The following is a 14,784-nucleotide window of genomic DNA, read 5'->3' on the forward strand; positions in this document are numbered from 1 at the left end:
CAAAAGAGCTAGTGTTTTGGTGCCTTTACCTGGCTGGTACAAGCAACATTAGAAAATCTTTTTGGCAAGGGAGAAAATAAATATGAATGAAATGCTACATTTTAAGTCAGCAGACTATCCATGGAATGATAAAGGAATCAGTAAAGTAGCAGGGGAAATAACCTTAAAAACATTGCGTGTGGGCTCGAAAAACATTCGAAAGGTTTATTGGAAATCATCACAATAGCTAGTGACCAGGCATTTAGGTTCAAGGATATGTAAATTAAGAGGCTATTTGCTTCCCAAGAATTTCTTTAAAACCAAGCATAGTGCTAAGCAGTAGCATCATACCTGGTAAACAATAATTGGCAACAAAATAAGTTTAGATGCTGTGATATTCTGCCCAAACCTGTCCCAGATACTGTTTAATAACGAAGATGCAAACTAATTTTGTTGTAACAAGCCTAGACCAATCCTATCAAACATGTCCTTGGGTAGAGCTTCAGCTTCGGTTAACGTTTTGAAAGTTCGTTTGACAGCCAGTCCAGTCCTTCGTACAGGCCAGTTCCTTGTGTGGCACAAGTGGCTTGAACATACCACTGTAGAGAAACAACAAAAAGAAAGTACTTGATTAGTGAAAGACTGTAACCTCAGTGGTTTTTGAGTCACACCCGGCGGTGCTCAGGGGTTACTCCTGGCTGTCTGCTCAGAAATAGCTCCTGGCAGGCACGGGGGACCCTATGGGACACCGGGATTCAAACCAACCACCTTTGGTCCTGGATCAGCGGCTTGCAAGGCAAATGCCGCTGTGCTATCTCTCCGGGCCCGCTTACACAGCTTTTAACAGTTACCCCAATAACTCTAATAGAAAGCAACCGCCAAATACTTACTGTTCTGTTCCGGAGAGACTGAAGACCTAGTTTATCTGTCATTTCGCTGATGGCCATGGCATTTGGCAAATCTTGTTTGTTTGCAAAAAGCAGTAATACTGCATCTTGCAACTCATCTTCCTGAAGCTGGAAATGAAAAGGCATCAGTCAGCAAAATGAAATCAAATATTAGCAAACCAGGTTAAATACAAGCTTCTTTATATGATTCACACATTACATAAATATTATTACATTTTTAAGGGGATCATAGTTATGTTTATGCGACCATGCGGTACCAGGGATCAAACCTGGAACTCCCATACGCTCTAGCTCTTTTTGCACTATCTACTGGCTTCTACTTTGGTTTGGTTTGATTTTGGGGCCACACCCAAAATGCTGGGGATCGAACCCGGGGCCTGTCCCAGGTCAGTAGCATGCAAGGCAATTGCCCTACCACTGTGCTATCGCTCCGTCCCCTTGGCTTATACATTTTTGAGTAAAGATTATGGCATATGAATATAACTACCTAAGAGCTATTAATGCAAAAAGCCAAATGGTGACATTAAACTCTTTGTAAGCAAAAAGAAAACAAAACACAAGTGTTAGGATCAATAAATGTTAAGATTTCGCTTTAGGAAAGTTTAGTTTATGGCTCTAAACTTGATACCATATAAAGCTTTTTCTAACGAGGTTTTTCAACAATTTCCTGACCCCATCAGTGTTGATGTATGGCAGTTGGACACGCCCCTTGACTTATAAAAGGTATAAAAGGAAAAACTTGAACTTGGGGGCGTGGGGCTAGGATAGTGATGAGCAGTAGAGATGCTGCCTGCTTTGTATCTATTCCTTTCTCTTCTTTGGACCCAGGCCCCTGCAAGCCTTGCAGCACCAGGCCCTGGCGACCTTAGGCCTCTGCAGACTGCAGCCCTGCAGCCCTGGCAGCCTTGGTATTTGCACATCAGGACTTTCAACAAAATACAAAGGCACTGATTCATTATCCCACCCTCAGTTAAAATGCTTCTACTTTCTGATGAAGTTTTTTATATGATTATTATTTCAAAATATTTCTAAGTAATTATAAACATACCACAGAGAAAATGGAATCTTGGGGACAGAAATTTGAATCAGGATTCATATGCAATAAAAGTTTCAAAATTTGACTCATATCCACACCCCACAACTACCACCATGGCAATGGTCCAACCTCACAGTTTCAGAGAAGAGATACAACCCAAGATGCTAAAACGCTCAAATACACTGATCAATTAAACTTTGGGCTGATGAAAACTCTGGGAAGCTCTCAGGTGGAGGCTGAGCCACGTCTCCACCTGGCCAAAGCCCTGGCCTTGGTCACACCCAGACCCCACAGCTGCCACGATGCAAACCAAGCCATCGGCCCAACTTCATTGCTTCATAACTAATTTCTGCAGTCACCAGGGATCTGAAGTCTTCTCAAAGTGCAGGCAAGCAGCCTCTCCTTCCCTGCCAAAACCTGGGCACCTGCTCCTACACCTGCTTCAAAAGTAACTTCTGCAAAGATAGGTACCAGGCTGTGAAAAGTAATTCAAAAAAAAAAAAAAGTAATTCCAAGTAATTCCACTGGTTTTCATGCTGAGAACTCTGGTGTTTTCTCAAAGTGGGAATGGGCAGCCTCTTCCCCACACCATACCATGTGTAGGAAGGCCCAGCAGCCACTCTCACCTCACAGCTGCCTCCATTTAAGAAACAACTCAGCTTCAGGGTTTTACCTCAAAAGAGATTCAAGATAAGCCAAGCCACTGAAACTCAGCCCAGTTCTACAGATCCTGGAGTTCCTGGAGAGTGACACCTCTAACTTCCTAACACTGACTGTATTAAATTCCGTAATAAGTGGGAACACAACAAATTAGATGGGCAAGTAGTAGAGAAGCCACAGAAGCTCAATAAACAAAAACACAAAGGTTCAACTAGCAATAAGCAACTTAATAAACTCTCATTGACTTTAATAACCCCACTGTAAGGTTACAGTTTTCACACATTTTTCCCTTACTACAACTTTTGTTTGTTTTTTGAGTTTCATGAGACGCAGAATTTCATTATGGAGGGTTTAAGGAGATCCAGACATATGGGGAAGACGAGGCTCAGAAAACAGGTAAAATCCTAGACACTTAGTCAGCAGATCATATACCCAGGGACCCTTTTAAGCAAAGGTCCAATGACTTCAGCTTCCAGTATGTGCTGGCCATAGTTTCTGCAGATGTTCTCAGTTTTTTTGAGTGAATGCTCTGGGCTGCAAATACATATGCTCTAGTTTGACAAGGAAGTCCAAGACAGGCAGACAGTGACCAGCAGCTGAGCTCGTGGGAGCCCGTATGGCCCGCCAGCTTGCTTGCTCCCTAGTTGAGCGTCGGAGGCCAAGGGCCAACTTTTTTGATAGTTCCATTAGCCATTTTGTTGTACAAGGTTAAGTTATTTTGTGCTTCTGAGTGGTAGCTTGTAAACTGCGGATGACATAGAAGGTAGGTAACACTGGTGGTGGAACACTGAATGTCCGAAACAACTATATTATTAACAACTTTGGAAACCAGTGTTTAAATAACAAATATAAATACCCTAGAGATTTCTAATTTAAAATAAAAAATTGGGCCAAGTCAAGTAAGAACAGACTGTCAACAGAGACATGCACGAAAACCATTCACAGAGAATTCAAAAGGCAAGCTGGGTATTCCTGCCATTGTGTCATTTCATCAAAGTTAAAATGTACCAACCATTTATTACAATACTATGCCCCAAAAGATAAACTTTATGTTAAAAATATTTTAAGTAGCGTAATTAAAATACAGGATTCGTACCATTTTCCGCAGCTCTTCTGCTCCTTCCTGAATTCTTTCACGATCATTGCTATCCACCACAAAAATAAGACCCTGGGGAAAATTTTTCATGAATTTTAATTAGATTTAAAGAACATATTAAATGTGAAGCTTAAATATAGGCAGTAAAACCATATCAAGAGCTAAAAGTTAGAGAAGAAAGCATCTTAAAAAAACAAACGAGGCTCTCAGTACTAAAAAAAAAATTCAAATTTAATAACCAATCTTGATAATACTCAAGTTTCAGATATGTGACTCAATTTCAAAATATCTTTCTGGGTGGGGAGACTGCTCAAATAGCGTAAGCATGATTTCCAAGCAAGAAGCTCAGATTGGATCTCTGGCACTGAACTATTCTCAGTATCACTAGGGGCAGACATGAACTCAACTGCTGAACGACGCACCAGTAGTCCAAACAAGAACTAAGTAAAATCCTATCAACTGCAGTGGTAATAAAAACTGTAAGAAACCTCTTGTGGTACATAAAACATAAAACAGCTGGGACATGGCTTAAGTAAATAGAAAGACAGCAGTGTTAAGCAAATTACCCAGGCTTCAGTTGCATATACAAAAGGTGGATCTCAAGCAGCAGCGATTTTGGAAACAGTACAGAAAGTTTTGATGGTCAAAACAGGGATAGATATGAGGAGGCAGCTGAACCCCAGGCATCAACTGTAAAAGCCAGAAATGCTACTGAATGTCCTTCACTGCCGACTGTGTCCCTAACCCTAAATAAAATTATCCAGCTCACACAGTCTACAAAGCTGCTATAAGGAAAACTCTGTACTGGAGCTTTGCTACCTAAGAATCCCAAATTAGAACTACGTAAAACCATGATGGAAACGCAGAATGGTAGGCCTTACTAGGTCAGTTCCTGCTGTAAGGTATATTTAAACAAATTCTCCAGGTGATTCATATGCACAAATAGGTTTTATACAGGTACCTAGTAGATCAGGGTCGAATATATATATATATATATATATATATATATATATGTGTGTGTGTGTGTGTGTGTGTGTGTATGTATGTAAGGACTGTAAGCTCTCCAGGTGGATGTGCATCTCTAGCTGTGCATTGCTCCTCAGCCTTTGGGCTAAGGTCAAGTGTGGTTCTAATGTGCAACTACATCTGAGGACTACTGATCTACAGGATCATGAAAGGCCCTTCCATGCTAAGATTCTACACGTTGCATAGTATCACGTATCTTATATATCAATAGACGCCTTTATTCTTTTTCTTTTTTTTTTTTTTTTGGGGGGGGGGGTCACACCCGGCAGTGCTCGGGGGTTACTCCTGGCTCTACGCTCAGAAATCGCTCCTAGCAGGCTCGGGGACCATATCGGATGCCGGGATTCGAACCACCGACCTTCTGCATGAGAGGCAAACGCCTTACCTCCATGCTATATCTCCAGCCCCTAGACACCTTTTTTCTTAATGTATTTTTATTTATTTTTTGGTTTTTGGGTCAGACCCAGCAGCGCTCAGGGGTTACTCCTGGCTCTGTGCTCTGAGCCCTGGAAGGCTCGGGGACCATATGGGATGCCGGGACTCAAACCAGGTCAGTCCTGTGTTGGCCGCGTGTAAGGCAAACACCTTACTGCTGTGCTAATGCTCTGGCCCTCTTAATGTATTTTTTATACACACTAACAATACTAAAGAAGGATATTTAAAGGGGGTAAGACAGTAGAGTGGGGAGCTGGAGCAGTGGCACAGGGCGTGCTAACCTAAGACGGACCATGGTTCAATCCCCCCAGTGTCCCATATGGTCCCCCCCAAGCTAGGAGCGATTTCTGAGCGTATAGCCAGGATTAACCCCTGAGCGTCACCTGGTGTGACCCAAAAAAAAAAAAAAAAAAAAAACCCACAGTGGGTAAAAGTGCTTGCCATACATGTGGCCAACCTAAGGACAATCACCTTAAGTCCCTTAAAACTGCCACAAGTGACCCAAAAGAGAACAGAGCCAGGTCTAAGACCTCAGCAAAGCCAGTTCTAGCCCCAAAACAAACAAACCAAAAAGGATACTTACTGCCTTATACCATTAAAAATTATAATGACAGAAAATTAAAGAAAACTGACTTTCTAAACTAACAAAGTATAAAACTCCCAATGAGAAGCCTAATTCAATCATGAGAATCCAGCTTCTCCATCCCTCAACCCACCTTATAAGATATTACTATCATGACTAACCCTTCTACCCTCAGTCCTTTAGTCTCCAAACTCAGAAGCCAGAGTCCGCCGAAGAATATGGAAGTAGTGATAAGAAGAATGTCGACTCATAGTACGTGGCAATATTCAAGTCAACAGCAGACACCAGCATGAAATGCATAAAGCTGTAAAACAACACAGCGCTCCTTACCTGGGTGTTCTGGAAGTAATGCCTCCAGAGGGGTCGGATTTTATCTTGACCACCAACATCCCACACCGTGAAACAAATGTTCTTGTATTCGACTGTTTCCACATTAAAGCCTACAGGGAAATGAAATGTGAGTCCAGTGCGCAATATTAAAAAAAAAAAAATGAACTGTCAGTTTTCTCCAAATTGCTGTTTAAAATCCTGCTTAAGGGTCAAAGAGACAGCTGAACAGGTTGAACCAAAGCAGAGGTCCAGCACTGCTAAGAGTGAACCCAGAACATAGAGGCAGAAATTCTCAGCCCCAGAGCACCACTGGAAATGACCCCAAAACAGAAGATGAAGAAACATGAGTTAAGATGTGCTTCATAAGCAGCTGACTAAGGTGTGATCCCCAGCACCATATAATCCCCCAAAACTACCGAGTGACCCCTGAGCCAAGAGACAGAGAGGAGTAAATCCTGAGAAGCAGTAGTTATAGTCCAAAAAAAAAGAGAGCAGAGATGGCACAAAAGAATAGAGCACTGCAGAGGAGGTCTGAGTTTGATTCCCCAGCAGCCTCTCCTCCCAAACTTAGCTGCTGTGAGGGGGCTCCCTTCCACACACACCCCAAGAAAAAAACCCAAACATGTCAAAAGTCCTACTAGATAATGCACAAATTTGAACATTGCTAGGAGTGATCCCTGAGCACAGAGCTAGGAGTAAATCCTGAGAATATGTATGGTCCCAAATCCAAACAAAGCAAAACAAAAAGAAAAAGCAAACAAATAAATAACCAAACAAGGAGCTGGAGCAGTGGTGCTGGCAGTAGGGCATTTGCCTTGCACGCACAACCTAAGACGGAATCCCCCGGTGTCCCATTTGGTCCCCCAAGCCAGGGGCGATTTCTGAGCGCATAGCCAGGAGTAACCCCTGAGTGTCACTGGGTGTGGCCCCAAAACAAAACAAACAAACAAACAACAGGAGGCTATGGACCAGCTCAGTGGTCAAGTATGTGCTTTACATGTACGAGGCCCTGGGCGTAGAAGACTGACAGAGACCAGCCGCTATATATCTGTTGACATCTCCTGAACACCCAGAGTAGGCCCTAAAGTAAGCTGTACGGACAAAATGATGGACACATGTCATTGCACGTTCATCCACACCTACGGAACATACATTCCACTAAGAGTGAATGCTAAGGTAGACTACACTTTGGCTGTGGTTTGTCATAAAGGTTTATCAGCTGTGACAAATTTACCATTCTGAAAGTAACATTAACAGTGTAAGAAGGTCTGGAAGAGTCTTTCTCTTTCTCTCCCTCTCCCTCTCCCTCTCCCTCCCTCTTTCCCTCCCTCCCTTCCATGTCTCTCCCTCTCTCCCTCCTCACTCTCCTTTCCCTCTCAAGAAACAGTGTAGGAAGCTATGGGAAGAGAGCAGAGGTACATATGGCAAATCTCTAAAACATCCTCAATTTTCCTGTCACTTAGAACCGCTCTAAAGTAAGTCAAAAAATTAAAAATAGAAGGCAGAACAAACCCTCAAAAGTAAACACTGCTCTATTTCAACGAGGAAAAACAAGATACAAATTAAAACCACCTACAAACTTACCAATGGTAGGAATGGTGGTGACTATCTCTCCTAATTTCAGTTTATAAAGAATGGTGGTCTTGCCAGCAGCATCCAATCCAACTAGAAGAAAAGAGTTTAGATTTTAACCAAGGAGCAAAAGCACACATTAATAATAATTTTATTTAATAACAATAATTAATTAATAATAAAAATGGAAGAACTGACAAATTTCAGAAACTAAAAGCACAAGGAAATGGAGGGACCGAATTTTCTGACTTAAGAAACAAAATAACTGGGGCCTGCGAGGTGGCGCTAGAGGTAAGGTGTTTGCCTTGCAAGCGCTAGCCAAGGAAAGGACCACGGTTCGATCCCCCGGCGTCCCATATGGTCCCCACAAGTCAGAGGCGATTTCTGAGCGCATAGCCAGGAGTAAGCATCAAACGGGTGTGGCCCAAAAAAACAAAACAACAACAACAACAAAAAAAAAAAAAACAAAAGAAACTCACTACATTATCTTTGGACCTAGAGAAGAGCAATTAGTAGTGAAACAATGCCTGACCAAGCAAGGTCTGTTTTGTTTGTCTCAAACTAGTTGCATGCCTTTGAACAGGTCACTTGGAAATAAAGGCCAGACACATATCAACTATAAAACAGGGTCTAACTTAGATACTTTGAACAATTCTGCCAACTCAACTCATTATTCATTTCTTAATAATCTTACGTACTACCCCCCTTTATAAAAAATTACAAGTTCTGGGTCAGAAAAAATAACAGGACGTAAGGACATTGCCAGGTAGATGCTCCCAAATCCAGGGTCCCAGAGCACCACAGAGCGTGGCCCAAATCATCCACCACTCCATGAGTAAACACAAATTCAAAGGTCGAGAAAAGATAAAACACATGAATATATATTTATCTATATATTTATAAAGTCTTTTTTTTTTGGAGGGGGGGTCACACCCAGCAGCGCTCAGGGGGTTTACTCCTGGCTCTATGCTCAGACATCACTCCTGGCAGGCTTTGGGGGACCATATGGGATGCCGGGATCTGAACCATCAACTTCTGCATGAAAGGCAAATGGCCTACCTCCATGCTATTTCTCCAGCCCCTATAAAGTTATTGTTAAGCACAAATTGTAAGTAAAGGTCATGCTTATTATTCTCTAGACTTATTTGTCATAATGAAGATTAGACCAACTTTATAACTTAAACTTGATTTAGTTCTTTGCTACATCAAATATACAGTAAAAACAAAAGATTCAGCTAGGCTGTAAATTGACTATCATTTATCTTCAGTATCTGTCTACATTTTGAAATTATCGCTTGAAGCAGTCAAATAGGGAAGATATGCTAGTTTTGGGGGGGTTGAAGGGAGAATGTGCACAGCCGTAGAGTATATCCTTCATTCCAAGGAAAGTGAAGAGCAAATTAATTATGAATCTTTGAAAACCAGTTTTCTAAAGTTTCTGTAAATGAAAGATCATCAATAACCTCACCATACCATTGTTTGAATGAAATCCGTATCCGCCCACTGGATGCACATTATCCAAGTTTTTTTTTTTCCGTATTTTGTTTTTGTTTGGTTTTGGGGGCCACACCCAGCAAGCAAAGCTGAGGGGTTTATTCCTGAGTCTGCACTCAGGAATCACTCCTGGTGATGCATGGAAGCCATATGGAATACTGGGAATAAACCCAGGTTGGCAGAGTGCAAGGCAAGCAAGCGCCTTAGACCCACTAACCTTTATCTCTGGCCCCTAACAAAGATTTTAAAAACTAAACTAAAACAGCGAAAGATGTTTTTTTTTTTTTTTTTTTTTTTTTAATAATTAAATGGAATGGAAGCATGACTTGGAACACTAGCTAATGCTACTAAGTTAAAAAAAATCAACTTGTCCAAAACAAAGGCTAGAGGCAATTCTTTCGGCTGTGCACTAAGGGTAGTTTTAAAGGAGAGAGGAGAAGGAAGAACAGGGTATGCATGAGCTGGAGCTCAAGGACTTCCTGCATGAGACCCGAGTACAAGCTCCAACCTCACACAGCAAACGCTAGCACTCCAGGAGCAAAACCAAACTGAAAGTAGCCTCTTGACTTAGAGTCCAAGTAATGCGGATGTGGCCACTACAAATGGGGGAGGGGAGGGGAGGGGAGGGCGAATCTGAGAGGGCCAGAGACACAGACACAGCAGAGCAGTAGGGTGTTTGCCTTGCATGGGGCCATGAAACTGATTCCCAGCATCCCCTAGGGTTCCCCCAAGCCTGCCAGGAGCGATTTCTGAGCGCAGTCAGGAGTAACCCCTGCGCACCACCGGGTGTGGCCCTAAAACCAAGTAAATGAGTAAATAAATAAAAATAAAAATCTGAGAAAACACAAGTATTCTGTCTTCTTATCCAACCAAACTGTTTCCTACTTCTTCCTACTGAATTAAGGCCTACCCCTTTCCAAAACACGGAGACGCTCTCTAAACCTTCATCCGTGGGTAAAAGAAAAAAGTTACTAACAGGAAATGTTTTAGTCTCAGTATTAAAAACCCAGAAAACCTAATTCTAAGCACATGTGATGCCTGGGAACGTGCCAAGCACGTAATAACTGGGTACATGGTGCCCGAGCACATGGAGAAGAAAAACTATTGGCAAAATAAATGTTAACTTGCGTTTAAAAAGAATAAAATTGGACCAGAACCATACAACCGCATGTAGGGTGTTTGACCTGGGTTTGATCCCTGAGTGCAGAGCCAGGAGTAATCCCTGAGCGTTGTTGGGTGTGGCTGAGAAACCAAAAGGAAAAAAAGTAATAAAATTCTGCACTCGGAAATTCTGGCAGCCATATGGGATGTCAGGGGTCAAATCCGGATCCGTCCTAGATTGGCAGCATGTGAGGCAAATGCCCTACTGCTGTGCTATTGCTCCGGCCCCATAATGTTTTTTTGCTTGTTTTTGTTTTGGGGAGCTCAGGGGTTACTCCTAGCTCTGCACTCAGATATCACTCTTGGCAGGCTGGAGGACCATATGGGATGCTAGGGATTGAACCCGTGTCAGCATGCAAGGCAAACGCCCTACCACTATGCTATCGCACCGGCCATGAAACTAGATTTTAAAGGGCCATGAATGCATTATAGAGATTAAAGCACTTGCCTTGAACTTGGCTCGCCCAGATTTGATCCCTGGCAGCACTACATGGTACCCCTGAGTGATCTCTAAGGAGAGAGCCCAGGGTAAAGCACCGAGCACCACCGAGTGTGCCCACACCCATCCAAAAACATAAAATTAACTGTTTATCTATGTCACATATGTCGCACATGAAGCTATCATTTTGCAGCTACTCTCAAAATAATAGTGCTATGTAAGTGCAAAACACACATTTTCTTTCAAACAGGGATTTCCTATCGCGATATGTAAGACAAATCACTGTATAACATCAAGTCTCAGTGCACATTTATTAAAAATATTGGGTCTAAATATGTACCTAAAATACTACTGTGAAAGATATGTAAGCCAATATGACCAAAATAAAAATTAAAAAAACTCAGAAAGAAAAAAATTGGGTCTAATAATGAATTTTATTAGGCCTATTTTTTATGTTACTACATTTGGCAATGAGATTTCTCCACAAAATGGGACTCTCATTCTTAACTACCCCAGATAAGTCTCTAATCTACATAGTTCAGCAAAGGTTCCTCCCCCTTGCACCCTCACTGTATTGAAAGATAAACTGGAATTACTTGTTCTCATTAACCAGACACTCTTTGATCAAACTGTCAAAGATCCTGAACCCCAAATCTCTGGCAATCATTAAAAAGTATACCACCAGATTATGGCAACAAGAGATATAGTTTAAATGAAAGAAACTAGATTCCAATTATCTTAACTTTGAGGGGGAAGTGCAGAAAAACTCGGAAGAAAAATTGTATTTCTAGGTAATTAAAACTTCAGATAGCACAGTTATCTTCTTCATGTTTTCATTTACATTTTAAAATTTCCATAAAGAAAGAAATACACTTCCCTAATCATTTAAAACTGATTTAAATTTGAGTGATTCCTCTATTCCAAGCACAATACCAGGTGACTCCATATTGTATTTACAAAATAAATGACACCGTATGAAATAACACTCGTTAATTTGAAGCCTCTCCTAAAATACTAGTAATATTTCCCGGATTAGCAAATATAGGCTTCTACTGAATCTCCCTGGGTCTTCAACTACCAGTCTACAGGGGAGGCGGAACACCCCCCCCCCACAAAAAATATACCAGTCTACAGGGGAGGCGGAACACCCCCCCCCCACAAAAAATATACCAGTCTACATATAAGGTAATCAGAACTACACTAGACTGGTATTTTATTATACTGGTATTAATCATCTTTTTTGAGATAATTATTCTTCAGCTTTCAAACATTCACGGGCTTATGAATTTAGAGATTAACATTAAATCCTCTGAAGAATTCTCATATTAAAACAAAAACTGACAAAAATCACATCTTATCACAAATCAAATCAAAATATGAACAATGGTTCTATTACATTTAAGAAGTTAGTAAAAAAAAAAAAAAGCTAACTTCGTGACTTAAGTTTTTTTTTGAGTTTAGCTAAGGTGCTTACAGGAAGGCTTTTGATTCTGAGGCACAAGTTCCTGTACAGGCAGCAGCATTACCCGATTTCCTCCGCACTCCTGGCACTTGTGATCTGCCTCTTCCTCCCCCATTCCACAGAGCAGATGAGCTGTGTAGCCATTGAAGGCCAATGATGTGCCATCTTTTGATGCTATTTTCTTAGAAGGGTTTTGAAGAAGAAAACCTAAACCTCGCTGCTCAAAATCAAAGTATTTATCAAGAAGAGCACATCTAGGCGATATTTGACATCCAAATAGGACTTGTGTCCCAAGCAGGATGCAAAAATTCATACTTTCTTCTTCCATTTCCTTCCCACCCTGCTAATTTTGTGGAGCAGGAGAAATGCTTGCTCCCTTAGTAAAGGAAATTCAGGGGCCGGAGAGATGGCACAGAGGTAAGGAGGCATTTGCCTCGCATGCAGAAGGACGGTGGTTCGAATCCCGGCATCCCGTAGGGTGCCCGGAGCCTGCCAGAAGCGATTTCTGAGCATAGATCCAGGAGGAACCCGAGTGCTGCCGGGTGGGACCCCCCCCAAACAAACAAAAACAAACAAACAAACAAAAATAAATAAAGCAAATACAGATGACTTTCACCGTCTGAAACTTTTAGGCATCGCGGAAAGCTCAGGAAATGAACATCAAGAAATGAGCTTGCCATCAGGACCAGAGCCGCCATCGTGGGCAGGCAAATTCCTTTAAGGAGCAGGCTGGAACTGCCCTTGTCATCTGGCGCAAAGTCCTCCCTCCCAGCGCATCCAGATGGGCTCCTTGTGCGTGTGCCAACCCGCAAGCGCTGTCGTCTTGAATGGCGCGAGCTCGCAGCGCAAGGACCGACTAGGCCCCTCTTCGCCCGCGAAATGTGAGAGACTCAGAGAGAATCACGCACGCCCGCCCGCCCGCCCGTGTGCGGAAAGGGCCCTGGAAGGGAGCGGCAGGGCCCAGCGCCGCACGCAGCACCCGGCTTCGGGGAGCTTCAACAGGTGCTGGCGGCGCTCGCTCGCGGCCCCGGAGTAGGGGGAGCGAGTGGGGCCCCTCCCGGCTGCGGACAGCGACGCCCCAAAGGGGCAGAGCCCGCTGCCCTGAGAAAGCAGCCCCCTGGACGCTGGGGTCGTGTCTGTGCGTCCCTGAGGCGTCAAGAAACTCTCCGCGACCCGGGCGGACGCGCGAGCTTCCTCGGGGGACAGAGACGCGCACACGGGACCGTCTCCCCGTCTCCGGGTCCGAGGGAGCGCGCAGGCCGCCGTCGCCAGGACGCCCGAGACAAAGGGGACGGGGCTGCAGGGCAGGAAGCGGCCCAGAGGGGGCGACGGCGGAGAGGGAGAGCAGGCAGGGGCGCCCCAGTGGGCACCGCTCGGCTTTGCAGACCCGCCCGGGGCCGTCCCGAGGCCGCGAAGCGCGCCAGCCGCCCAAGCGTGTCCCCGCCCGGCCCCCGCCGCCCGCCGCCGCCACGGCGCGCCCCTCCCCTCCCCCACGCGCCCTCCCTCACCCATGAGGATGCGCATCTGCTTCTTGCCGAACAGGCGCGAGAAGAGCGACGAGATGGTGAGCCCCATGGCGGCGGCGGCGGCGGCGGTTCGCGCTCCCTCGCTCGCTCGCTGCTCACACAGGGCGCGCCGGCGGCTACGGGGGCCGGGAGGAGAGCGCGCGGCCAAAAAGCGTCGCCGGGGCGAAGGAGTCGACGGCGACGCGGAGACTGGCGGGCCGGGCGCGGCGCTCCCGTTAAGGCTGCGGCGGCTGCCTGCCACGTCACGTCACTCGCGGCGCTGCGCGGCTCCTCGGCGGCGCCGGCCCCGCCCGCCTCCAACGCGGCCCAGCGCGCGTCACCCGGCCCGCCCCCGGCGCCGCTTCCGGCTTCCGGCGCCCCGCCCCGCCGCGCGTGCGCACCGCCGCCCGCCGCCCGCCGCGCCGACGGGACGCCCCGGCCGTCGTCACCTTCCGGACGTGGCTCCCGGAACCCAGCGCGTCGCTGCCGCGCACGCGCCCTCGGCCGCCAGGCTCTCCCGCAAGGCCGCTCGGCGCCTCCGCCAATCAGACGCGAGGACGGAAAGGCGCTTCCGCCCCGGAGCGGCCGGACGTGACGCGCCCCGGAAGTCGGCCCGGCTCGCTTCCGGGAAAGGGTGGCCGCGCCTTGTGGGGTGACGTGGTGAACCCCCAGTTCTTTTTTTTTTTTTTTTTTTTTTTTTTTGCCCTTCGACCTCTCGGCGGGTGGGGACTCCCCGATGCCCGGACGGACACGTCGCACGCCCAGGACGGGCCTCGCTTCCCGGAGGCGACCCGGCGGGCCAGGGATGTGGGGGCCCGAGAGAGGGTGCAGTGGTTAGGGAGCCGGCCCGGCAGGGGGTTGCCTTGGGTTCCAGCCACAGCACCCGCCCCTGGCATCCCTCACGGGCGCCCCAAGCCCTGCCAGCAGGAAGCCCCAGTACCGTGAGCACCCCCAGGGCCGGCCTACAACAGCACACAAGTCCTCATGCTTCCCTGTGACCCCAAAAGGTGACTCATTCTTCGCCCTACAAGATGCACAGAGTTTCTTTTTCAGGCGAGGAAAACCGGGGAAACGTCTAAAGCAAATGGTGTGCTAAAC

The 14,784-nt window shown here is 45.6% G+C and overlaps 1 protein-coding gene across 1 annotated transcript; it reads right to left on the reverse strand.

Moving 5' to 3' along the window:
• Nucleotides 1-177: 177 nt before the first annotated feature.
• On the reverse strand, nucleotides 178-13,758 carry ARF4 (ADP ribosylation factor 4). The gene is made up of 6 exons (XM_049776215.1): nucleotides 13,690-13,758; nucleotides 7,638-7,718; nucleotides 6,054-6,163; nucleotides 3,680-3,751; nucleotides 870-995; nucleotides 178-578 (listed from the first exon to the last, which is right to left on the reverse strand). Exons 1-6 carry the CDS (start codon nucleotides 13,754-13,756, stop codon nucleotides 492-494), a joined length of 543 nt encoding a protein of 180 aa, XP_049632172.1. The 5' UTR covers nucleotides 13,757-13,758; the 3' UTR covers nucleotides 178-491.
• Nucleotides 13,759-14,784: the final 1,026 nt, after the last annotated feature.

The sequence above is a fragment of the Suncus etruscus genome, chromosome 7, assembly GCF_024139225.1.
Source record: "Suncus etruscus isolate mSunEtr1 chromosome 7, mSunEtr1.pri.cur, whole genome shotgun sequence".
Lineage (NCBI taxonomy): Eukaryota > Metazoa > Chordata > Mammalia > Eulipotyphla > Soricidae > Suncus > Suncus etruscus.

Excerpts from the sequence above, each read along its gene's own strand:
- ARF4 (XM_049776215.1), bottom strand. The coding sequence starts at position 13,756 with ATGGGGCTCACCATCTCGTCGCTCTTCTCGCGCCTGTTCGGCAAGAAG. Across the intron at positions 7,719-13,689 it reads GCAGATGCGCATCCTCATGG|TTGGATTGGATGCTGCTGGC; the intron begins GTGAGGGAGGGC and ends CTTTTCTTCTAG. Across the intron at positions 6,164-7,637 it reads CACCACCATTCCTACCATTG|GCTTTAATGTGGAAACAGTC; the intron begins GTAAGTTTGTAG and ends ATTTCCCTGTAG.